The 27,624-nt window shown below is 39.6% G+C and overlaps 1 protein-coding gene and 1 long non-coding RNA gene across 2 annotated transcripts in view; one reads left to right on the top strand and one right to left on the bottom strand.

Moving 5' to 3' along the window:
• The window catches only part of LOC108714247 (FYN-binding protein 1), a 44,113-nt gene extending 34,287 nt beyond the window's left edge, over positions 1 to 9,826 (bottom strand). Inside the window, exon 1 of the mRNA XM_018258286.2 lies at positions 9,696 to 9,826. Within this exon, the coding sequence (XP_018113775.1) occupies positions 9,696 to 9,698 (3 nt within the window). The 5' untranslated portion in view covers positions 9,699 to 9,826. The remainder of the gene's footprint in view (positions 1 to 9,695) is intronic.
• Positions 9,827 to 9,864: 38 nt separating this feature from the next.
• LOC108714248 lies at positions 9,865 to 17,123 on the top strand. The gene is made up of 3 exons (XR_001935334.2): positions 9,865 to 9,948; positions 12,652 to 12,755; positions 15,822 to 17,123. It is a non-coding gene; the product is annotated as an uncharacterized LOC108714248 (long non-coding RNA).
• The last annotated feature ends 10,501 nt before the right edge of the window (positions 17,124 to 27,624 follow it).

Genomic DNA, 27,624 nt, shown 5'->3' with positions numbered 1-27,624 from the left:
CTAGCCCTTTAAGTAAGAAAGGTGTACAGGTATGGGACCTGTTATCCAGAATGCTCGGGACATGGGGCTTTCTGGATAATGAATCTGTTATTTGGATATGCAAACCGTAAGTCTACTCGAAAATGATGTAAACATTAAATAAACCCAATAGGCTGGTTTTACTTCCAATAAGGATTAATTATATCTTAGTTTGGATCAAGTAAAAGCTACTGTTTTATTATTACAGAGAAAAAGTAAATATTTCTTTTTAATTTGGATTATTTTGAAAAAATGGAGTCTATGGGAGATGGTCATTCCGTAATTCGGAGCTTTCTGGATAACAGGTTTCCAGATAATCCCATACCTGTATTATATGTTTTTTTAGTTTCTTGCTCTAAAGTGGGCAAAATCTGAAACTGCAAATAAAGTCCTTCTTGCTGTTTTTTTTCTGAACACAAATGACCATTCATTGAGAAACCCTCTGTATAATGAAACCCCCATCCTTCTTCCAGCTACAACCAGTTGGTTTGTGAAATAAGGAACCTTCTCCAAAATGGTGCTGTAAAATCTAAAAAAAACCAAAAAAAAACGCATTGCTCCGCATTTAACATTAGCAACAAAACATCAAAATGAGAAAAAGTTCTTCATTCCAAATTCAAGTCTTCCAAAGTAAATTTGTGAGAGCTGAGAGAGCTTCCAGCTATTGAAAACGTTTGCCCTTAAAACCCTCACACAAATTAAAGCCTGCAAAAGAGAAAACTGGCATTCCATATTGTTCACGGAAAGGCCACCTAGAGGAAGAGATACAATGCCAGATAAAATATGGGGAAGAAACTACAAGAAAATCCACATTCCTGAGATAGTTTTGAAAACAATAAAATGTGCATATTCTAAAGAAACAATGAGCAAAGGTTACAAAAAGTTACACAAATTATTGTTTTTTATTTGTGCTACATCACAGCTTGTTTGACACATTCTATCATAAAAACCGGAGAGTCTCATAAAATGTACATAATATAGCGAATAAAGTACCCCCTCTTGTAAAATATAAGGATATTATAACACAAGGCCTTATTTAGGTCTTGAAACTCCAAGGTGTCTTCCAATATCCTCGTATTTTGCAGCAGGGGGTAAATTCTTATTATAATACACAAGTTTCAGTCATATGACAAAAATTACTTCACCAAGCTCTGATTATAATCGATGACATCATTAAGCACCATTTATATAGTGAATAAAGTACCCCCATTGTAAAATATAAAGGATATTATAAGTCAGGTGTTCTAGGACCATATAAAAGTACGAGGCTAAGGCCAAGTGTTTTTAGAAAGGTCATGGAACTCAGAGGGGACTTCTAATATCCTCATATTTTGCAACAGTGGTACTTTATTAATTATAATACACAAGTTTCAGTGAGTCATGTGACAGAAATGATATCACTAAGCTCCAATTATAACCGATGACATCACTAAGCACCGTTTATAAGGATATAATTTACAGGATATTTATGGCTTGTGTATTATAAGCCAATACATAATTAATTTTAAAGGATTTATACATACAGGCATAAGATGTATTTTCCAGAATGCTCGGACTGATTTTCCAGATAAGGTATTTTCCTTCATTTTAATGAAAGATCCCTTGAGGCAAAGCATGCTTAAGGGCAGGGGCATATGGGCAGAGTCACCTGGCGATTAATCGCCTCTTCTACGGGGCGAAAATCTCCCCCAACTGCTATAATAAGAAAAAGCCAGCGCAATGGCACTCACGGCGATTCGATTTCCGAAGTCGCCCGACTTTGCTTCACGAGGAATCTTCGGAAATCGAAGTGCCACGAGTGCATTGGCGCAGATGATTTTTCATTTTAGCAGGGGGGGGGGAAGGCAGTTCGGGGAGATTGTCGCCCGAAGAAGAGGTGATTAGTCGCCAGGCGACTAAATCTCCTTGAATCTGCCCGTGTGCCCCTGCCCCAAACCCTGCTGACTTTGGAAATTCATAAAGGGTCTTTTCAATTGCAGGTTCGTAATTTAATTCAAGCATAAATTAATAAATTACTAAAAAGTGACGGACTTGTCTTTTACGGAGGGTGACTAGCAAAGGGATGCAAAAACCAAGCGACTGATCATTTTTAATTCTCATCTCATCTGCTAGGCTTATGTTCATCTCCTGGGCCGATATTAGAAATCTTGGGACCCATTGCAAGTTATTAGTCTGGGGCCCCCATGAATAAAAGCACATAGTAACTAAATATTTTGTCACCTCTTAGATGAACTCGTTTTTGCCGAAACTTGATAGATAGGGATGTAGCGAACGTCGGAAAAAAAGTTCGCGAACATATTCGCGAACTTGCGCAAAAATGCGAGCGGTTCGCGAACGGTTCGCGAACCCCATAGACTTCAATGGGAAGGCGAACTTTAACATCTAGAAAAGACATTTCTGGCCAGAAAAATGATTTTAAAGTTGTTTAAAGGGTGCAACGACCTGGACAGTGGCATGCCAGAGGGGGATCAAGGGCAAAAATGTATCTGAAAAATCTGCCTGTGTGTGCTTGGAAGAGATAGTGTAGGGGGAGAGCTGTTAGTGATTTCAGGGACAGATGATAGTAAGTTTGCTGGCTAGTAATCTGCTTGATACTGCTCTGTATTGGAGGGACAGAAGTCTGCAGGGATTTGAGGGACATTTTAGCTTAGGTAGCTTTGCTGGCTAGTAATCTACTGTTCTCTTTAAACAACTGCCATACGTTGACCTTGGAGGCATTGTTTGCCCAGTTTTTTTGGACGCAGCCACTGAAGCACAGTTGCCAGAAAAAATATGCCATATAAATGCTGAAAATAGTCATTTTTCGCCATACGTTGACCTTGTAGACATTGTTTGCCCAGTTTTTTTGGTTGCAGCCACTGAAGCACAGTTGCCAGAAAAAATATGCCATATAAATGCTGAAAATAGTCATTTTTTGCCATACGTTGACCTTGTAGGCATTGTTTGCCCAGTTTTTTTGGTCGCAGCCACTGAAGCACAGTTGCCAGAAAAAATATGCCATATAAATGCTGAAAATAGTCATTTTTTGCCATATACGTTGAGTCAACGTATGGCAAAAATGACTATTTTCAGCATTTATATGGCATATTTTTTCTGGCCTCTGTGCTTCAGTGGCTGCGGCCAAAAAAACTGGGCAAACAATGCCTACAAGGTCAACGTATACACTACTACAGCGGTGGATACGGATTACGTAAAATATATTATGGCTGCTTGAAAAAAGTGACTCCGGTGTTTTTTCTGGAGACGGTAATATTATGGATATTTAGACAGAATGTGAACAAGGTCACACAGCTAGATGGCGGGTTGAAGAAAACACTGTGCAAATAATGCCTACAAGGTCAACGTATACACTACTACAGCGGTGGATACGGATTACGTAAAATATATGAATGCTGCTTGAAAAAAGTGACTCCGGTGTTTTTTCTGGAGACGGTAATATTATGGATATTTAGACAGAATGTGAACAAGGTCACACAGCTAGATGGCGGGTTGAAGAAAACAGTGTGCAAATAATGCCTACAGGGCAAATAATGCCTAAAAGGTCAACTTATACACTACTACAGCGGTAGTAAAATAAAAAAAAGTAAAATAAAAAAAAATGAATATTAAAAAAAAAAATTAAAGTTGGTGCTGCTGAACTACTAGGAGCAGCAGATTAGCACACCAGTCCCACTCCCCAACACTGCTAGACTAATAGCACTGGGCTCTTATAGTAGTAGTAGTAGTAGTAGTAGTAAAACAACAAAAAAATAAATAAAAGCAGTCCTTACAAGGACTACTGTTATTGCAGCAGTCAGCAGATGAGATCAGAAGCAGGACAGCTGCCCACTGCAGCTACATACAGAGCACTGCAGTAGAAGGTAGATTACTAGCCAGCAAAGCTACCTAAGCTAAAATGTCCCTCAAACCCCTGCAGACTTCTGTCCCTCCAATAACAGAGCAGTATCAAAACGATTACTAGCCAGCAAACTTTCAACTGTCCCTGAAATCACTAACAGGCAGCAGCTCTCTCCCTACACTATCTCTTCAGCACACACAGGCAGAGTGAAAAAACGCTGCAGGGCTTCGGTTTTTATAGGGAAGGGGAGTGGTCCAGGGGAGAGCTTCCTGATTGGCTGCCATGTACCTGCTGGTCTGGGGTGAGAGGGCAAAAAAAAGCGCCAACAATGGCGAACCCAAAATGGCGAACGTCGCGCGACGTTCGCGAACTTCCGGCGAGCGCGAACACCCGATGTTCGCGCGAACAAGTTCGCCGGCGAACAGTTCGCGACATCTCTATTGATAGATGGGGTTTTTTCACCCACAGTTATAGAAACTCACCAATCATTTTCCTGAAAAGCAAGGTTATAACTATGGAGGAAACAGACCCTGCAACTGCTTAGGGCCCAATCCCAATATAAACAGTTGCTGTTACTCTATAATTAATTATAATAGTTCAAATAATAAATAAGTCCATTGGAGTTAGTGAAATTTGCCCAACGTGTAAACCCTACCCACCAACCTGCCCCTGTTCTTCCCTTTTATTGTTTGAAACGTTGTTACCTACATTTTTGTACATTGAGTAACACAAGTTTTTGTGTAGTTTGCAAACATTGCAAAAGTTATAACACAAATTTCAGCATAAATTATGCACTCAAACTTGGGTCTAAATTTGACGACAGCCCCCTGATGGTGGCCCTGTTTATCTCACAAAAAAAGCTTTATTTAGAGCTTAAATATAGACATAGCACACTTTTCCAAAGATGAAAGGAAGAGATTACAGATTATCTCAGGCAGATATAATTTCATACAATGCCAAATTCTGCACAGAATAGAATATACTTGACACCCACATACCACTGGATGTACAGTACATAAGATGGACCTGCCCATATACTCATAAGTTCCAGCAGTTAGGAATTATAATACAAACGCATTATCACTCCCACCACTGGTACATATCAAACAGTTTATGCAAGGAAATATTGCTTGTTAAACTACAAATGAAGAGATATAATTTCACCGAGATGCACTGAGATTTACCGTAATATCGAAGCGATCATTGCCAAATTTTGTGAAAATACCACTTAATAATTGGCACACTCTTCATGATAAAGAACAGGTTCATTAAAAGTTATACTTGATCTAATACACTAGTATAGATTTTGCTGCTTGAAAAAGAATGCAGCCCTGAAATTTTTTCTTTCTATTCAATAATAATAATCTGCAAAAAGTCTGTACTCCCCTTTCCTTTGTTCTAACATGATACCCGATACAAATCCTTTATAAAAGCTCTAAACATTAGGATTGTTTTGCTAGCAACATGGATGACGCTAGCTTAGTTGATATCAACCACAATGTATGATTTTAGCATTACCGAGGAAAAATAAATCATTTAAAAATGAACAATTGTTTACCTAAACAGGATAATAAGGGACACAGCATTGTCGTGTTTAGGAGTATTCTGGAAAACTGGTTAGATCCTATAGCATACTGGTTTCTCAGAAACCCAGTTAAATTGCTGATCAGTGGACTGCATAGCCACCAAAAAAGTTAATTCTAAATAAAAACTTCCTTTGTTATAGCTTTAATGAGGTGTGGAATTATTGCTGGAGTTTGAAGGGGCCTGTGTATCTCTGTTTGGAAGAGTTCTCTTGGTATTTCCTTGGGTACTGGTTCTGGAAAGAAGGAGTCCATAATGAGGCATACCTTACTTTCACTTGCCCATCTAAGCAGTGCTATGAAGCGTGGCAAGTGGAGTTTTTGCAAGGATTCCACAGATTACTAAATTTCTTTAGTTTGTATGTTAGGGATGGGTAGCCTAGGCTTGGCTTGCGGCTGCCTTGATAATTAAGGTGTTCAAAGTTTTTTGATGTTATTTACTAATGAAACACCTTGAAGTCAATGGGTTTTTTGCAGCATTTTATATGAAATGCATTAAAGTGTGTCTGCTCAAACTGTCAAATGAGCAAAACGTCTAGGGGAGTAATGATACAAGGGTCCCCTCTGCCATTTTAATCACTTTGGCTGCATAGTCCCAGCAATCTGTTAAAATTTCCTTGAATCCAAAATAATACTTAAAGCAGATGTCGTCCAGCCATAAAAATCTGTATAATAATAGTGCTTTTAAAATTAAACAAGAAACCCAAATTCTTTTTTTCATTCAAACATCCATACCGTATATAAAAGCGATTAAAACTCTCAACTGTCAATCATATAGTGACTGCCCCTCCTCTATGCCTTAGGTATAGAGGTGGGGAAGGCAATTATTTCAGTTTCTAATTTGCACTTCCTAGATGTCCCTGCCTTTCTTACATTCCCCCTCCAACATTAATTGTGTAGCCAGTGCATGGGAGTGGTTATAAGGTTCCCTATTCTCACATATAAACAACATGTTGGCTTGCCTTAATAACAGTGCCCACAAACTGTCTCCTGCCAGCTTGGTGTGAATGTAATTTTCAAGACTAAAAGAAACTAGATTGAAATAATATAATTTAGTGTAACTAAAGTTTATTTTACTTGGTTAACATCATAAAATAGGATCTGAAATTGTTTAATAAGGTCCCCTTTAAGGTAAATCACTGAAGGTCATAAGGGATGCAATGTGGAAAGATACTGCATCAGACTACCACCATCCTGATCCTGAGATACTTAAAGGGGAACTAAAATCTGAAATAGAATAATGCTAGAAATGCTGTATTTTGCATAGTAAAGATAAACATGAACTTACTGCACCAAAGGCCTAATAAAACAAATGATTTATGCTTTCAAAGTTGGCCACAGGGAGTCACCATCTTGTAACTTTGTTAAACATCTTTGCAAGACCAAGACTATGCACTTGCTCAGTGTGGTCTGAGCTGCTTAGGGATTGTCATAAATGATCAAAACAGCACAATTCAAATAATATCTGCCAGAAGCCAATACAGCAAGACTGATTAATAATCATTAAATGCAGACTGCACTGGGTCCTGTGTTGTCATGTAATCTAATGTGGATTTTATAGTTTTTGTATTGTTTAATACAAACTTTCCCCAACTCTGCAGAACCAGTGGCTGCAGCAAAATAATCCTTCAATAAGAATCCCAATTTATACGATTAAATCTGGCTCCATAATCTTTGTCCCAGCCACTTGAGTTGGAAACATTAAAGGAACAGTTCAGTGTTAAAATAAAAACTGAGTAAATAAATCGGCTGTGCAATATAAAAAATGTTTCTAATATATTTAATTAGCCAAAAATGTAATCTATAAAGGCTGAAGTGACTGAATGTCTCACATAACAGAAAATAACACAACTTCCTGCTTTTCAGCTCTCTGAGATGCAGAAGGGGGGCCACATGGTACATATCTGTTCAGTGAGTTTGCAATGGATCCTCAGCATTCAGCTCATATTCAAAAGCAACAGAAATGACCCATGTGCCCCCCCCTCAAGTCACTGATTGGTTACTGCCTGGTAACTAATCTGTCGAAACCAAGAGAGCTGCAAAGCAAGAAGTAGTGTTCTGGCTATTATGTTACACATCCAGTCACTCCAGCCTTTATACATTACATTTTTGGCTAACTAACTATATTAGAGACATTATAATTTTGCACAGCCTATCTATTTACCCATTTTGTATTTTTATACTGAACAATTCCTTTAGAGGGGATGTAAAGGCAAAAATCCAATACAAATCTTTAGTTGATGACTGCTCTAAAGGGAAACAAACAAAGCTGCTGCCCCCTGCTGTTTAAAAGTATGATTGTTTCCCTGCAGATCAGCTAGGGACCGTCTGAAGTTTTATATCCTCAGCAGTCAGAGCAAGTAAAACGAAGGGGGATTTTCACTGTAAACAGTCAGGTTTCTTATAAAAACGGTACACATTTTTTAACTAAAGTTTGTTGCAGATAGGTTTCTTTTTCATTAAAAATTTAATTTTATTTTTTTGCCTTTACATCCCCTTTAACCTGAACTTGACAATGGTACAAATGCATGTATGCAAAAATGTAGGGTAAATATTGTTCCTCTTTTTTTTTAGGTCCATCACACAGGAATGTCTTCTTTTCTATTGTAACTGTATCACTGCATGGCAGGCTGTGAACACAGGTGAGATGCAACGACAGTCCGTTTAGAGTGGTCCTGTGGGTACAGGCCACATGGGAAAAATGGGTTCATTAATTCATTTCCTCCCTTTTGGTGGAAGCATTAAAAAAGCCACTGCAGGGGAAGGAGGCTCCTCTATATACGAGGAAAGAAGCCATGACTGTGCTAGAAGTAAATGGCATTAATGGTGAGTCCTTGTGCAAAAACTGCACCCCGCAGTGTGCACTCCCCCACAAGGACATACACCACATGCACATGTTTACCATGGCACCTTCATGTAGCATGCTCAATGACTCCGGCAAGCCCTACTGGAAGGGGATCGGGCTTAGGTGTAGATGCACGCATTGCTCCCCAGGTAGTTATGCCACTGGATGCAAGAACATTAGCCTAGTCCTGTCCCTACTTACTATGCCTTACCTTGTGCACTTTTTCATCTCCAATTTGTACCTGTATGTTAGCCTCCCATCCACTTAGACTGTAAGCTCTACGGGGCAGGGACCTCCTTCCCACTATGTCATTTACCACATAGCACTTAAGCTCTTTTTCCTATGATTCTGTATATATTTATTTATGTGATTTGTCTCCCCCATGTAGATTTTTATATATATTGTACTTTTATGCACTGTACAGAGCTGCGGCTCCTTAACAGCGCTTTACAAATAAAATTCTACATAAAAGTTTCTCCAGAAATTGTATGGTCTGTAAGCTTTGGCATCACAATGTTGTTCTGGATGGCACCTTTATTAATTTTCTGTACCAAGAGTAACACAAATCTGGCAGAACTAGGTATGCACCAAATCCACTATTTGGGATTCGGCCACATCCCTGAATCCTTCATGAAATATTCGTCTGAATAACGAACTGAATCCTAATCTTAATTTGCATATGCAAATTAGGAATGGGAAGGGAAAACATGGAAAAAACATTTTTTATTACTTCCTTGTTTTGTGACAAAAAGTTACGTAATTTCCCTTCCAACCTTAATTTGCATATGCAAACTAGGATTCAGATTCAGTTCAACCAGGCATGAGGATTTGGCCAAATCTGAATCCTACTGAAAAAGGCCAAATCCCAAACTGAATCATGGATTTGGTTCATCCCTAGTCAGAACATGTTAACATTTGTGTAAGTAATTTGCTGTTAACTCCATTTTTCTAGTAATAGCACTAAAAACAGAAAAGTGCCAATACCGTTACTCCAACTTTCATACTTTTACAATCAATACAGTGGTATAAAATAAAAAATAAATAAAGAGGTATAGCAAATTGAGAATGGAGTTTAGGCTTTTGTAAATTTTAGTTGATTCTCTGCAGCGAACATTTTATGTTCTATAGATCAATTAAAAATGAATCCTGATATGTTTTGAGTTAATAAGGATGAATCTCTCCACAAGGACAGAATCCCTATATCTAACAATCTCCTTATATTTCTAAAGGTGCAGTAGCCAGAGGTACAGATTGGAAAGAAACCATTACTGTCACAAGGCATTGTCTCACTTTCCCCTAAATACATGCTCTCTGTTTATATTGTTACTGGCGTACATCAGCCCTGACTGTCATATGTACACCTGAATTCATATAAAACACATAGAAAAAACTGAATGATTAAATATATTACCATATTTGAAGGCTTTAGATTTCCAGTTTCTCATTAACAGATTCTCCGTAGTCACACAGTGCCATTTAGTATTTTTCTGCTGGTCTCTGGTTTCTTTTTTTTAAGTAACTTCCTTCTCAGGTAAAAATACCTGTAACCCATTCTTGGTTGATTTCTTTGCTCTTTGTATGTTCCCTCCCCATGTGAGATAATTGTGCTAACTAGCCAAGCCCTTTATGCTGAACAGGGAAAGGTTTCCTCTTGCTGTCCTGAGGTGAGCTGAGTTTTTTTAGTTAAAGCAAAACAATAATTTAGGTAAAGCGCTCATGTAATATGCTACATTTGCTACAAGGAATGAATGCTGCACAGTGAACACTGCACATGTTATGATGCACATACAGCTTAGAGAGAACATTGTACTCAACACCTCTCTTCTTTAGATTAGTCCTTATACCAACACCTCTCTTCTTTAGATTAGTCCTTATACCTGTGACCCTATACACTACTGAAATCACTTACAGAATTTCTAGGTGAGTGCAGCTGGAGATTACTTTACAGCATGATTCTGCTTAGACTGAAGAGGCATTATATATATAAAAAAAATCCAAGACTGGATCACTATTTATGAAATGACACGGGGGAATTCACAAAACTGGAGTTAATTTGGAAATAAATTTGTAAAAAATGTTCGTTTACCCCAGAAAAAAACGCCAATCATTTTTAATCAACAAAAACTTTTTTTTTAACTCCAAAAAAGGGGATGTGAACCCAGCTGTAATGCCATCCCACAGCACTCCCTAGTTTACTATAGAAGTTGCCGAGAAACTTAATTGTAGATGCCAGAAAATCCACCAGTGAGAGTCCTACTGATCAAAAACTTTATTATAAATACAAGAACTGACCAGTGAGAACTGCTTTTTTGCATTATCACGCAGTCACTGGTTGCAGAGATTTGGAGGGAGAATCTTGAAAAGTTTTTTCTGCAATATTGCTTTATGGATTCTGGGATATGTAGGCCAGCAAGAACAAAGCAAAGTTTGCTTTGAGCAGTGCAGCAGTTGTAGTTGACAGCTCTGCATTATTATCGAATAGTTATGAGCAAATCTGTCCCCGGAAGCGTTGCCACAAAATTTATGAAGTCAATAGGCTTTTTTCGCATTTTTATGATATCAAATGCATTAAAGTGTGTCTGTTCAAACTGTCAGATGAGCAAAATGTCTAGGGGAATAATGGCCACCTTTTCCTGGGCCCCCTCTGCCCTTTTAATCACTTCGGCTGCTTAGTCCCAGCAGCAATTTGTTAGTTATAATTTCCTTTATCCAAAAAAAAAATACTTTTTTACCCAGCATTCAATTGGCCCCCTGACAATTGCACCTGCCACTGTCAACTCTTTGCACTCCTCGGAACCTGCATCAAGTGCAAGAAATGCAGCAAGATGCATTGTTTGATCATTAATACATAAAATAAATGCATTAATTCCCGTTGTTTCTGTTAACATATATTTTAAATATAATAGGAATGCTACTACAGATTAACTCAGTAGTGGGCGGACGATACTGTTATATTTTATGTCTCTACCCTAAATGAGGACATACAAGTAAAAATAATGAAAGGTCACCCCCCTAAAAAAATATACCTTTGCCAGGACTAAGTTCCCTTCACCAGCTGAACTGTTAGATGAAAACTGAGTGTTGTAGTTCTACATCTTGTGCAACAAAATCCTGTTCTTTTATAAAATCAAAGTTCTCATGCTCGGTTTTTAGCTTCAGTGCAACAAATCATACAGGAAGAAATGCTAGAATGGGAGGTACAGTAGAACAATGCATGAAGGTGTAGAACAAACACCCTATAGGCATCTGCACACAGGTGCTGCACCACCTGCATCCAGCTTCAGCCTTTTACTAAAAACAAGAGGTATACATGACTATGCTGAATGAAAACATACAACAAAAAGCAATACTAATATTTTTTTAGGATTTCTTTTTATTTTTCAATCTACCATATCAACTTTACACGTCTTCAATCAGTAAATATCGAAAAGGGTCGAAAGGGGCTGCATCGCTAGTGCAACGAGTGCGTACTGCGCTTTCTGCACTAGCAGAGCCCAATTTCTGGTTTAAAAACCGGAAATTCGGCTCTTAAAGTTACAGGAGGCGGCTTTTTGCTGCCCGTTGTAACTGGCCGTTCACTGCCCCCATCGCATGGGGCACTGACGAAGGATGGGGGTACCCATCCATTGCATGGGGCACTGACGAAGGATGGGGGTACCCATCCATCGCATGGGGCACTGATGAAGAATGGGGGTACCCATCCATCGCATGGGGCACTGACGAAGGATGGGGGTACCCATCCATCGCATGGGGCACTGGGGGTACGATTGGATTGGACTGGATGGACCCCAGGTTGGGACTTATTGGATGGATGGTTCATCAGGAGGCAGCTCCGTATGGAGCAGAAACTGTGGCGCCTGTGGCGCAACTCTTAAGTTTACCATTTCATGGAATGGGAGTTTCGGGTTCAAATCCGAGTGGGATGCATTCACATAGATGCTCTTTGTTGAGCCATTGGTTCCTTGTGTTTTTAAGGTTTCAAAGAGACATTCGGTTGTAATGGTCATCTGGAGGCAGCTCCATAAAAAGTAAAGTAAACCCTGTGGTGCAACATGTAAGGTGATTGGTTTATGGTCTGGGAGTCATGGGCTCAAATCTTGTGTTGGACCCATCTGCCTAAATGCGTTCTTTAGATCCTTCTTTTCTGAGCCATTGGTTCCCTGTGAACTTAAGGTTTTAAAAAAAAAAATTCGGTTGTAAGGGTCATCTGGAGGCATCTCCTTATAGAGTAGACCCTGTGCAGCAGCATGTAAGGTGACTGGTTTATGGTCTGGGAGTCCTGGGTTCAAATTCTGTGTGGGATACATTTTCATGGATGCATGTGTTAGCTCCTTTTTGCTGAGCCATTGTTTGCCTTTGTATTTAAGGTTTCAAAGAGACATTCAGTTGGATGGACTGGATGGAATTTTCATCACAAGGAACGTTGGAGTTTCACTGCTAAGATGCTGAACACACGCCATTGACATTTAAGGTGCCCTATGACAAGACCCCTGTGTTTGTAGTGTTTCCACAGTGGATGCTGTAATCAGCCATTAAAGAAATGTGGCTGCTAAGTAATGTTAATTGAAATAATTTATACTTCACTATCATGTTGCGAGTCAATCATCACCATATCCCTTTTAAAGAGCCGTAAAGCATGGATGCTACACTTTCAGGCTGTGATAACTCCAGATCAGTGTAGCATTATACAAAGCATGTTTGGTGTATAATAATTTTAAGCCTGAATCAAAAGCATTATTAGAATAGCAATGTTTTAACTTCTTTAAAACTGGATGTAACATACAGATAGAGCCAGTCTGGTTTGTCTGTCTGACGCACTGTAACTAAATGGGATAGACACGCTATGCGTGCTGAATGCAGTTCCTCACGTTGCCTTGGCGATCCACAAAAGGGTTCATTCACTTTCCTTCAATCGCATTACTGAAAACAGACACCAGGTGGCGCATGATACAAAGGGACTTTATACTGTCCTCCTCCTCCCTCCCCACTACCAGCGATGATTATCTTTCCTGCCCAGTGCATATAGATAAATCCTGACAGGAAGACACAGCAAGCCAAACACAGAAACTCCCCCATTTGGTAAAACAGTCATCCTACCCTGTGCATTGATGGGAGGTTAAAGTTTCAGAGGCTAGCCGATCATTTAAATCCTGCACAACTAGTCTGGGAAATGTCATGATTGACTAGGGGCAGAAACTTGAATTCCTCACAGAAATGATACCCGGGTTGTACTGCAAAGCAACATAATTAACAGCAGAGAAGCCCTGTTGTGCATTAGCTGTAGGCTAGTCCAGGCCAGACCTGTACTGAAATAAAGTTCTCGGAAAAAGGCATAGCCAAAAATATCAGAGAGTTAATCTCAGTACCAGCACAATCAGGCTGTGATTTTTTTAGCGAGACCACAAAGGCCCGGGCCTAGGGTGGCACAATTACGTGCCGCTCAAAGCCACCATCAGCCAACACACTGATAACTGCACGCATGATATATTTCCTAGTTACTTGGCAGTGGCACGCAGTCCTCAGTGCCAACAGGGGAAGTGCGTGCGCTTGTGCACCGGGGGGGGGGTTGTGCGACGGCGGGTGGAAGGACCGTGGCTGGCCTTGGGGCACCAGAAAGAGAGATCCGGCCCTATTTTATTCCAACTTGATACATGCCTCTGGTATATAAGAGATGCATTATTTAACGTGGATATTAGAGTATTTTTAATATTAAAATAAAATAAAAAAGTAATTTTTTTTTTCAAACTCTTAGTCATGTAAATAATTAGGGATGCACTGAATCCAGGATTTGGGATTCGGCCTTTTTCAGCAGGATTCAGATTGCCGGGCCGAACCGAATTTTAATTTGCATATGCAAATTTGGGGCGGGAGGGAAATTGCGTGACTTTCTGTCACAAAACAAGGAAGTAAAAAATGTTTTCCCCTTTCAACCCCTAATTAGGATTTGGATTCGGATTCAGTTCGGTATTCAGCCGAATCTTTCACAACGGATTGGGGGGTTCAGCCGAATCCAAAATTGTGGATTCGGTTCATCCCTATAAATAATATACTGCTATAGCTATGTAAATTCTATCATTCTGAGGATTACAGTTCTACAGCTTTCATTGGTCTCTTGGTTTCCCAACACAAGATGGTACGGCTTCATTATTAAAACCATGCAGGCATGTGCATGTTACTGAGAACTAGCATTTGGGGCATATTTGGGTTCTGCACCTCACGTCATCAGAAATAAGTTGTTGAGTGCTGTGGGTGCAACAGATCCCCTGTACTTAATGGTTGTCATAGGCATTCTGAAATTACTGACCCCCATTGCTCTTTGCTATTAACTAAACTAAAGGTGTCCAAGGGGATGGCCACATGCTGCCTCCAGCGAACCCTTTATGAAAAAAGTGCTGCCAAAGGGAGTACACAGACCTTTCTGTTTCATTCTGGAAAGACACTTGTGTCTACGGGCACTAAGCCCTCTAAGAGTTTTTACATTAGTAAATACCTCAACTTTTGTCTTGTTAGAGGAGAGTGCTCGCACTGCCTTCTAATTTTCGCTGCCCGCTGCTGTAAACAAACAAGCGGTTCAGTGCGCAGGTGCCAAATGAGAACTCAAAACAATGTATTTGTTCTTGCATCTTACATATGTAAACTTGTAATGGTCGTAAATGCAATACATCATGCATTGTATGGTACAGCTAGGACAATTACCAGGTTCATTTTGCTAAGTGTAAAATTTATGAAAACTATATTCTATTTCAGTATTTTTACTGATGATCCAACAATGGTATATAGTTTGTGACACAAAATGAAAATTTAATACAAGCTTCATCTTGCTGAATTAAGGTACAATCAATTAAAGATTCTGCCCTTGTTTAATGAAATAATCAAGTTATTCTTCGCTCTCCCCTGTCTCAACCTGTCTCTCTTCAATCTGTCTTCAAACAATACGTGGAGTCAGTTTTTGATGGACAGTTAAGTCTAATACATCCTTTGGGGTGTTGCACTCATAACCTAGATGCTCACTCTTTAAAAATAACTGGCTCTGATGAAAATCCTGTTTCTTTGTGTGCAGGGTGTTTGCCAGAGTCTTTTCTTTTGTTACCTTTAGTTTGTGCTGGAGCTGGTTACTTGAGTTATTCTGCTAAGAAAGGGAGCCCCCCAAAAGAGGTATTAAACATAAATGTCAATCAAAGTCTGACCCAGACCTCAGCATGAAGAGTGACAGGTTGTGTATAGTGGGACGCTGAAGAGTAACTTAAAGAGTACAGTTTTTTTAATATTTTGTACAAAGTGTCATATTTCAGTGAGATGAAGTTTATATTAAATTTTCATTTTTGTGATAAATTCCCGTTAAGCACTAGCATGCTAAAACTGTATTTCAGACTAGCACACTACTACTACTACTACTATTACTACTACTACTGCTGCTACTACCACCTGGATAAATAACATCAATATTGGAGGCTGTCAACTTTTTGCAGAAGAGACATTGTTGCAATTTGTAGTAACTTATTATCTGTTTTAATTATTCTATATGTTTTCTACTTAGGTGCTGCATTTTCAATTATCTTGCTTCTTGAGAATTGTGAAAACATAATCACTACTGTTTAACAACAACACCTACAACAACAATTTACATCCTGTAATATTATGTATATTTTGACAAATGTCATATGTCCTTTGTGATTTTGAAAATAAGGTGGTTGCATTCTTTCTTTTGTGAACTGCTATGAAGGATATTCCCTATTAGAAGGATTACTTCAGTATCCAGTTATGAAACATATAACACCACTGAATTTGGTAACAAGACAAAAAGCTAATATGTAATATTTCTTTCTGAAATGTAAAAAAAATAATTGCAGTGTTTTGTTTTGGTACTAAAGTATGTTGTGATTTGTTTTTAAATAGAAAGCCTTATACTCAATGTTCAGTGGTACATTATTTTTATTTTGAATGCTAGTATAATCCAAGCATGTATTGTACCTTATTCTGACATAAATGGTGTAACCCCCTTAAATGCTATCAAGAATGCCAGAACTGCAAATTCTGAATTTCCAGCCATTATTTTCCACTATGGTGAAAAAAGCATGGTGTGCCAGTCACAAATGGGAATATGAGTGTTAAAAGAAATCAATTGTGTGCTGATTAAGTGTAAAGTTATAGGATCTGTTATCCAGAAACTATTCAGAAAGCCCCCATAGATTTTAAACAACAATTAAACAATGTAAGTTATTCTCCTTTTCTCTGAAATCATAAAAGAATACCTTGTGCCTGATCCAAACTAAGATTTAACAAATTCGTATTGCATGCAAAACAACTTAATTGGGGTTATTTAATGTTTTAGTAGACTTATAATATGGTGATCCAAATTTCAGAAAGACACCTTATCCGGAAAACCCCAGGTCCTAAGCATTCTGGTCCCATACCTGTACATATATTTTGTTCTACAGACTGTTATACATAAGAACTGACAACTTTCCTAACTTTGCAAGCAGTTTAAGCCATGGAGGCACTCCTATGTAAAAAAAAGTACATACCGTTAGATTTCCTATAATATATACATTGTTTTGTTATTGGTGTTTGTTGGCTTGTCATTTCCTACTCTATATTGTAATAAGTATTGCATGTACGTATGCGTGCACTGCTTATCTTACATTTGCTATGTTTTCAATGGGCAACAGTGAAATAGATGTAATAAGGCAATTCTGGCGATTAACCACAGATGCTGATAGGTTAATTCTTCTATGTATTTGTGTGTGTGCTGTTTAATGAGAGCATAGAGGAGCGACCCTTTTGAAACTGCAACAACCCAATTATTGGTCATATCGCTCTACCGGAATGAGAAAAGTAAGACGTAACTTTTATTGAGACTTAAAGGAGAAGGAAAGGTTAAAACTAAGTAAGCCTTACCAGAAAGGTCCACCTAAATAATTCAGTAAACTTTCAAAGTAGTAGTCCTCTGTCAAAATAAACACTGCATTTCTTTCCTTTTATTGTGTACACATGGACTTCTGTATTAGACTTCCTGTTTTCAGCTTAAACCTCCTTGCCCCGGGCATGAGCATGCTCAGTTTGCTCCTCTTCCACCCTCCCCCCTTCTCTGATGTAATCTGAGCCCAGAGCTATTAGTGAGCAGGGAGAGACTCAGGCGGGAAGTGATGTCACACCAAGCAGCTGCTATCCTAAACAAACAGAGAGCTTCTAGAGCTTTTTTACTCTGGTATGGTAAAACATTCTACAGAATAAATATAGCATTCTAGCTTGCACTAATGCAGCTAATCTATTGGCAATAAAATGCCTCCGTAGCTTTCCTTCTCCTTTAAAATAACCATAGTCTAATATGAGATTCTAAGGTTAATAGGTTAATAGGCAGTGGCATCTTCGTGAACAATATGTGTGGGAGCCACAGTACACAGCACCCAGGACTGCTGTGCACTGTATTTTTGTAATGCCAAACATTGAAACATTAAGCCTCTTAAACTACAGGTCCCCCTTGGCTCCGCCCCTTTTTGCAGCATGGTCCGCCCCTTTAGTTCCCGTCCCCACCACTGGCCCATAATTTTTTTTTTTAAAAGGTGGCAACACTAGCTGGGAGCTGTAGTTTAAGAGGCTTATTTTAGTAAAAACAAAGTTCAATACTTATATTAAAAGGAAGCATTGATCCGGGCAGGAAACAGTTTTTATTCGAGTTGGGGCAAAATGAATCCATTAAACAGTTCCAAAAGGCAGTAATCATTGGTGGTTACGTCAGAATTTTTATATGCCAAAATGTGCAGCCAAACAAATAAGAAAGAGTTGGTATAAAACATTACTCCCTGCCGATTTGCTGTTGATTTTTTTCTGCTGGATAAAAAGAGGGGAGGCAGCATGAGGGAGAGAGAGCCCTTTGCAGCAGGCAGGAGAAGCTGCAAGGGAAACTGAACGAGAAGCTCCGCCCCCTTTGTGACATCATCAAGTTCACATTATGACAGGAAGCAGGAGAAAGCTACAGTCTTGCTGTCACAGTCGGCCACAGTCAGCACCGATTCTAATTAATGCGCCGCCTGAGGCAGTTCCTTCAATGCCGCCCACCCTCGCCGGCAGGAACACTATTGCGAAGAGCGCAGTTGTGCTCTCTTGCAATAATAAAGCTGAATTTCCGGTTTAAAAAATGGAAATTTGGCTCTTAAAGGTACCAGGAGCGGCTTTTTGCCACCCCTGGATACCTCTCAGGCGTTGCCGCCTGAGGTGAGTTTCTCAACTCGTCTCATTGGCGGCACGTCCCTGGCCACAGTCGGATGCAGAACTACATTTATGAAGAGAAAAAAAGCTTTAAGGAGAAAACAGTCAGCATGACCTATAGGTAACTTCAAATGAAGAATTATTTTTTTAAAAGAATTTTTTTAGTGTCAGCTTCTCTTTAACTGTCATATGTCTTTCAGGTGGACACAGGCAGGGACACCCAGTCATAAGGGGCAGATTGGAAGTCACTACTGAAGGAATATCAGCAGCAACAAGTCAAACTAACTAAGTTGTGGTGGACCGTGTCCACTTATAATAAATATATAGAAAATAATATCATCCCTAGGGGACTACGCATTAAAATTCTACCCACGTTTGAAGTACAGGATGATGCACTTCCTATTTGATTACATCATCACTCTCAGGCTTTGCCCTTACTTGGTTCTTATTGGACATTGATACTGTCCTCCCCTTGTAATTCATTGGTTGCTTGTGCACTTGTAAGCAGTCACATAAGTTCAAAGGCCATTAGTTAATTTCTCCCTTGCATTGGCTGCTATCTTGTGTGCACTTGAGTGTCTCACATAGGTAAAAAGAACCATCATATCCCAAATCTAACACGTTTTTACTATGCAAAAAAGCATATACATTAATGGACATGTAAACTCACTCAGTGTAATCCTACTCACTCCTACATGTAACCCCTACTCACTCATATGCATAATCCCAATCATATATGTAATCCCATTTACTCATATGCATAATCCCAATCACTCATATGCATAATCCCACTCAATCATACATGTAATATCACTCACTCATATGCATAATACCACTCATACGTGTAATCCCATTTACTCATATGAATAATCCCACTCATACATGTAATCCCACTCACTCATATCCATAATCCCACTCACTCATATGCATAATCCCACTCATACAGGTAATCCTACTCATTTACATGTATAATTCCACTCATGCATGTATTCACACTCACTCATACATGTATTCCCACTCACTCATACCTGTAATCCCACTCACTCATACATGTAATCCCACTCACTCATACATGTATTCCCACTCACTCATATGCATAATCCCACTAATACATATGCATAAACTCACTTTTACATGTAATCCCACTAACACATTTAATCCCACTCACTCATACATGCTTGTAACTCTATGCAGAGGCAGCAGAAGCCACAAATGCAGAGAGAAGTGCAGATCTGCTCAATAATGTTCCCAGTACGTTCTTGGTAGATCGAGCCCTTGTCTGCCAGAATATACAGTGTGTGCTTGCCAAACAAAGTGTTAAAGTACAGGGCTCCACTGAGAACTGCAGGTAGTACGGTATTATTTGGGGGAAGAGGATCTATGCACTTTGCTTTGGAGTGAAGAGATTTGTTGCATTTTTTAGTGCAGAGAAGGATGCAATTGCAAAACACAAAAGTGATCTACCATGTTTTTTGCATGCACAGTACAAAATGCTCCTGCAATGTATCAACTGCAAATGCACCATACTAGAACAGGGGGCACTTGGGAGGAAGAATGAGAATGGTGGTGTAGTAGCTATCATTACACAGTAATCTTGGGCTATAGGTGTACAAGGCCAGTATATGTAATGGGTAAAGTACATGTGTGCACATTTTATCCTATCAGACTCAGAGGGTAATCAAAACAGCAAGTGGATCAGATGCATGTGGATGTGCATGCTTATTGGGGTTTTCAGTCTGATTTACTTACAAAAACCGGTTATCCAGAAAGCTCTGAATTACGCAATGGCCATCTCCCATAGACTCCATTTTATCCAAATATTCCACCTTTTTAAAAATGGTTTCCTTTTTCTCAGTAATAATAAAACAGTAGCTTGTACTTGATCCCAACTAAGATATAATTAATCCTTATTGGAACAGAACCAGCCTATTGGGTTTATTTAATGTTGAAATGATTCTCTAGCAGATTTAAGGTATCCAAATTACGGAAAGATCCATTATCCAGAAAGCCACAGGTCTCAAGCATTCTGGATAACAGGTCCCGTACCTGTAGTAATAAAACAGGAGCTTGTACCACAACAAATCTCCATGTGTGCCAGTACTTTGGGAATTCTGCCAACATGGTTTCAAAACCATAACCTGTATCTGAGTGCTGTTTGTGTATAAATGTGATTAAAAGGAAAAAAAAAATATCACAGGCTATGGGGACTGATTTCTTACAGAAAACAGGTTAGTTTAAGTACTAGCAGCATTGTGTGCATAAAAGTGGTATTCTCTGGTACAAGCAAAGGTAGTTCCCCTTGGACAATCATTGATGCACACAGGACATTATTGGTCTATTAAATCTGACAAACATGCGAAATTCACGATTGTCCAACAGGCAGTTCTGCTATTGCCTTTTAATATTATTACTTTATATGTGAAAAATACCACTGCAAAGTCCTTTCCAATTCTCTAATCAAACAAATATATATATATATTTTCCTTTATTGACACAGGTACACAGGAGTTGAAGGTTAATAATAAAACCCAGGGCTGTCTGGTATAATGATTATAGAGTAATTAATAAAATAAATCCTTTTACTTCAGCAAATACGGCTAAAATATAATGTATCTGACACAGGCAGAGCTGTATCTGGAAAGTTAAAGAATATAGACACAATAAGAACACTCTGCTAAGGTGATGTGCTTGTATTGCTCATTTATTTGTACAGCTTATTGTGCAGAACATTTACTCAAGACTCTCAAGACTTATTCCCCTCTAGAAAATGGAGCCTGTCCATTTATAACTTACCCCCAAACACTGAGAAATGTCAGCTGAGCCTTGCCTGAAAGTGACTGAGCTCTCCCTCCACATGAGACTATACACCAGCACTCCCCAACAAATCCCATTATAACACAGCCACCTCCACACACACAAAAGACAGAGTTCTCCCTCCTCACATGTCCCCACAAGGGACAGACCTTCCACCCAGCTCTGACTTTACCTTCCCTCACACACAGACACTACAGCACTGATCTGAATCTGTCTGCAGTGATTTCTTTTTAAATGGGATGACAGTGAGCCTTCCTATGACTATACCATTAAATTGGAAGATGGTATTCTTTATAAACGTTATATGCTTTTTACTTGTTTTGTCGCACCTTTTGTAATTCTTTGGAAATAGCATAATTAACCTCTGGGGATTTTCCTTATGTGTGTGCAGCCAGTGTTGGACTGGGGGGGGACTATGGCAGGGCCAGAACTAGGGGTAGGCAGAGTAGGCACGTGCCTAGGGTGCAAAGCTGTCTGGGGCATGGCACGAGTGCTAACATTTCTTAAGTGCTAATATTTCACAAGTGCTTAGAAATGACAGTTAAACAAGGCAGTTGGACAAAGCATTGGCAAGGCAAAAGGAACCAGATTCCCCTGCAATCAACAGTCAACCATCTGGGATAAGAAGAAAACAGATTTGTTTGTACCTGCTAGTTTGTTACTTCATACTCCAAACATGCTTTATCCTGCATTTCTCCTCCTTTTACTCTCATGCTTCATAAAACATTTTTCACTACCTCCTTCATCAAATCCCAGTTCTGTACAAATCTCAGCCTCTCTACTCTCCTCTCCTTCCCTCTCCACGCATGAAGTTTATAAAGTACTCTGTTTAGCTATTTTCACAAAACTCCTCTTTTTCATACAAACTAAGAACTTACAAATCCCAATCTCACTTAGTCTATCTTTCCTTTCTATTGCTGGCAGCTGGGGACATTACCGCAAACCCTGGCCCTTACCTCATCACAGTTATATCACGGTCATTGCAAATTCCTTTAACCTACTCGCACTTACTGAAACCTGGCTTTCTCCTACTGACACTGCCTCTCCTGCTACCCTGTCCTATGGGGGCCTACACCTTACTCATACTCCCAGACCTGGTAACAGACCTGGAGGTGGGGTAGATTTGCTTCTCTCTGTCCCTGCTGTACTTTTAAAGTTCTTCCACCTGTTCCCTCTCTATCATTCTCCTCATTTGAGGCTCACTGCATTAGGCTCTTTTCTCCTGTTTCACTCTGCATTGCTGTTATATAGCGACCACAAGGACCAACTGCACAATTTCTGGACAACTTTGCTGCCTGGCTTCCTTACTTTCTTTCATCTAACATCCCATCCATCATATTAGGTGACTTTAATATACCCGTTAACAACATTAACAACTCTTCTGTCTCTAAACTTCTTTCACTAACCTCCTCCCTAGGCTTATCTTTGTGCTCAGACTCCCCCTCTCACTTCAATGGTAATGCTCAGGATCTCATATTTACCAGACTCTGTACAACCACCAATTTTACTAACTCACCATTTCCCCTCTCTGATCACAATATGCTCACATTTCAACTCTCACTAACCCCCTGCTATTCCCCAAACACGTACTTACCATGACTTGCAAGCTGTAGACGTGTCACATCTCTCTTCTTCATGTCCTAATGTGGCTACCTCTGTCTACTATAGTACTCTTACCACTGCCCTAAATGAGCTTGCTCCTATAAAAACTAAACGTTCTAGACCCAAACCACTTCAACCTTGGCATACTGCTCATACAAAAGCGCTCCAAAGACACTCACGTGCACTTGAGCGTCGCTGGCGCTAATCCCGTTCAGAATCAGACTTTTGGAGCTACAAATCTGCCCTGCGCTCCGATAACAGCAGCCTCTTCCAAGCCAAACAAACATACTTTACTTCACTCATTAATTCCCTTTCTAAAAAACCAGCACACCTTTTCTCCACCTTTAACACTCTCCTTTCCCCTTCTCCACCCCTCCATGCACATCTGTCTCTGCTCAAGATATTGCTGAGCACTTCAAAAACAAAATTGACACTATCAGAAGGGACATTATACTACTCAACCCCCCTAGACTTCCACCACTCTCCATCCACACTCCCCAGTCTCTCCTGTGCTCCTTCACCCCTGTCACTGATGAGGAAGTTTCAAAGCTTTTGGCCTCTTCTCACCTTACCACCTGCCCGCTTGATCCAATTCACTCAAAACTTCTCCGCAATACCAATCCTTGTCTAATCAAAGCCTTAACTCACCTATTTAATCTTTCGCTCTCAACTGGACTGTTTCCTTCTCAACTAAAACATGCTCTTGTCACCCCCATTCTGAAAAAACTCTCTCTTGATCCCTCAAATCTTGACAACCTCCGACCTATCTCTCTGCTACCTTTCATCTCTAAACTACTTGAGTGCCTAGTCTACAACGAACTAACCTCATTCCTCTCTGACAATAACCTGCTGGACCCCCTACAATCTGGTTTTAAGCCACAACACTCCACGGAAACTGCCCTGACTCGACTAGCTAATGACCTTTTAACCACTAAAGCCAACAATCATTTCTCACTACTAATACTGCTTGATCTCTCAGCCGCATTTGACACTATAGATCACCCTCTCCTCCTGCAGTCCCTCCATTCGCTTGGCCTTCGTGACACAGCCCTGTCCTGGTTCTCTTCTTACATCACCAATCATTCCTTCAGTGTCTCCTACAATGGAGTATCATCTTCTCCCCTACCTCTTTCTGTTGGAGTTTCTCAAGGCTCCGTCCTGGGACCATTACTATTCTCCCTCTATACTTCCTCCCTCGGCAAATTAATCAACTCGTATGGTTTCCACTACCACCTCTATGCTGACGATACTCAGATCTATCTCTGATCTCCTGATCTCAACCCAGAACTCCTAACTCGTGTCTCCTCCTGCCTGTCTGCTATCTCTACCTGGATGTCGCAACGCTACCTTAAATTAAACCTCTCTAAAACTGAAATGGTTCTCTTTCCTCCAGCTAACACCAGTAACATCCCGGAAGTATCCATCATAGTTAACAATTCCACTATCACCCCCTCTCCCCAGGCCCGGTGCCTTGGGGTTATCCTAGATTCTGTCATTCACTCCTCATATCCAGTCACTTATTAAATCATGTCACTTCCACCTAAGGAACATATCCAAAATACGATCATTTATCACCCAAGATGCTGCCAAAATTCTTATTCACTCTCTTATCATATCACGTCTAGACTACTGTAACTCTCTTTTAATTGGCCTTCCCCTCCAGAGACTGTCACCTCTTCAGTCCATAATGAACACTGCTGCGAGGCTCATACACCTCAGCAACCGCTCCTCCTCTGCCTCGCCATTCTGTCAATCCCTGCACTGGCTTCCGTTACCTTTTAGAATCAAATTCAAATTATTGACACTGACTTTCAAAGCACTTCATAACTCTGCCCCACTCTACATCTCTGAACTCATCTCTATATACTCACCCAACCGCTTACTACGCTCCTCTACTGACCTGCTACTCAACTCTTCTCTCATTACCACCTCACATGCTCACATTCAAGACTTTGCAAGGGCTGCACCCCTCCTCTGGAACTCTCTCCCACGGTCTGTCCAACTTTCTCCCAACCTTTCTGCTTTCAAGAAATCTCTTAAAACACACCTCTTTCAAGAAGCCTACCCTCACTCTACTTAACTACCAAACGCAACACCGCATACAGTACCACATTTCTCACCCACTTAATTTGATCTTGCCCACTCCCACACCTTGTGTATTACTCCCTTCCCTTTAGAGTGTATGCCTATGCATAGGGCCTTCCTCACCGTTCCTTGTACCTGTATTGATTGTGATGTATGTAACTCCATATATTCTATGTATGTAATTCATGTGATTTAGTTGTATAATCACATTTACTTTACAGTGCTACGCAATATGTTGGCGCTATATAAATACATGTTAATAAATAATAATAATAAAAGCTGGGGGAGCGCCAGGCACATACCTCCTCTGTCGCCTACCCCCAGACCGGTGCCTGACTGTGTTTTTTCCATGTTCATGCGCTCCTGCGCATGCGCGCGAATGCACGATCGAACCAATTCGCGCATGCGCACATTCGCAGCAATTCACGCAGGAGCACAAGAAGACAAAAAAACACATCTTTCTTTCTTGCGCATGTGCACTAGGGCTACGCCGGCGGACGCTGCCTTGGGCGCCTGAGCGGCGCGGCCCGGCCCTGGACTACGGTCTCACACCAGCTCTGTCAAACCGCGTGTGCAACAGGAGGTGAACTGGACATGCTATGAAATTAATGGTACGTGTTTCTTACTAGAACATGAACTGGCCATTTAGGGAGTTTTTTTAATTACAATCCGTATGTTAAAATCTCAAAAAAATTTAATTTTATTCAGTAGAAAACTTAAATTTTTAGAGGAAAAAAAATTAATTTTTTTTTGATTTATTCTATCCCAATGCTGCAAAAAGCCTGAATACGAAAATCCGCCATCTCAGAGCTGTCTCAGTCCTGTATAAGTCAATGGGAGGGGCACCTATCTCAATTTTGAAGTTTTCATGATCTGCTCTGGGTTTAGCCCAAAACCCTACTTTTTCAGGGTTTTCGGGGCAAAAGTTAGAAAAACTAGAGCAATTTGGGAAAAAAGTCTGAAAATTTTTAGCTATTTGGGGAAAAAGCCTCAAAAAAATAGAGCGATTCAGTTTTTTGTTCAATTTTTTTTAACGTTTTTCCATAATCCTATTTAATCAATTTTTTTTATTAATAAATAAGATGAAATCAAGCATGGAAGTTTGGTTTTGGTTTTTTAAAATAAAATATGAGATGAATTAGGATTTTAGTAAATAACCCCCTTAGTGTAGTGCTTATTGCAGTCAAAGCTATTTGACAAAGAATAGGATTTTTTCATTTTGCATTTTGACCAAAATTTTGAATTTGCAGTGAGAGAAAAAAATGTAAAACACTAAATGAAGTGAAACACACGAAACTTGGTTATCCGCAGTGAGCAGAACAAATTGCAAACTTCCAGACACAACTTGAAAAATAATGCTATCTTGCCTCCTCATATAGCTACGGTGGCTGATATTGGTTTGGCAGTTTGACTGGTCATGAGTGACACCTGGGAGTGCAGTTCTGGCAGGCCGTCATGTGATTTTATTGGGCTGCCGTCAGTTTGTCCAACCTGAAAAGTAATCGGTAAATATTCCTTCTTAGTTCTTACAGTTGCAGACATGAGGGGAGCTGCTCATTCCCAATGAGATGCTATTGCATTTTATAATGTAATAATTGTGTGCATTTAATTGTACAAATTATGGCATCATGAAAAACACAAGATGCATATATTTAAATGTATATGATGTACTGCATACTGTATAAATGAAAGAAATGGAAACTAGAGGGTGCTATAAGATCAGCTTTTGCTCTATCACAGTTTTTACACCTATTCATAGAAAAAAATCGAAACGGTTGAATACTGCCTGCTGGTGAATTATGATCCTTTCTGTAAATGTATGAGTTTCATGATGTAATGATGCTACACTGAAATGACTAATCACAACATAAGAGTTAATGCCATATAAAATGAAATTAAAACATAAACTACCAGCGCATTGCTCTAAAGGGAAATTAACATGAAATTAAGTATAGAAGCAGACAGTGTAATTGGAGGAATATTATTATACCAAAAGCTATAGCTTGTTATGATCATTCTGAAACTGTCTGAGTACAAATGTTAGTACTTTCTGGCTGGAGATGTGCCTCACGGCTTTATTCTGTAGATTACTGGGAGAAAGCTGCCATTTTTGATTTACGTTGGCCTAGAAAAGCTAGATGTTTATATAAAAAGTAGCAGGGATTAAGAAATAAAGGCAACATCTACTGTACATTAGAGCAGGGCCAGCACATAAGCGCATAGTTATTGCTAAAAATTTATTAAGACAGGGTCGATGCCAATGGCATTGCCATAAGATGTTTCAGTATAAAGAAAGGATAAGAGTTTTCAATAGCTTTCAATATGCTAAAACAGGAGTAGATAATCTGCATGGACTTTGATTCAAATATTTGTGGTTTAGGAACTAATGAACTGAAATCTTTGCAGGCGATTTGTCAGGTAGACAATTGTTAGCATGGATTTGATGGACCCTGGCGTTGACACAGTAAACAACAGCTGTCTCAGTAATGTGCACATTTATTTGCAGATAAGATTTTAAACCAGAGTCCGGATCACTGAGGTTTATTAGTGAAGAGAACAGAGAAGAGCAAACATAGTTACACTTTTTCTAAACTTTGTTTTTCAGTTTAGCAATTCTTTTCCCGGATCCC

This window comes from Xenopus laevis, chromosome 4L (assembly GCF_017654675.1).
Source record: "Xenopus laevis strain J_2021 chromosome 4L, Xenopus_laevis_v10.1, whole genome shotgun sequence".
NCBI lineage: Eukaryota > Metazoa > Chordata > Amphibia > Anura > Pipidae > Xenopus > Xenopus laevis.
This window is presented reverse-complemented; position numbering and strand designations above follow the sequence as displayed.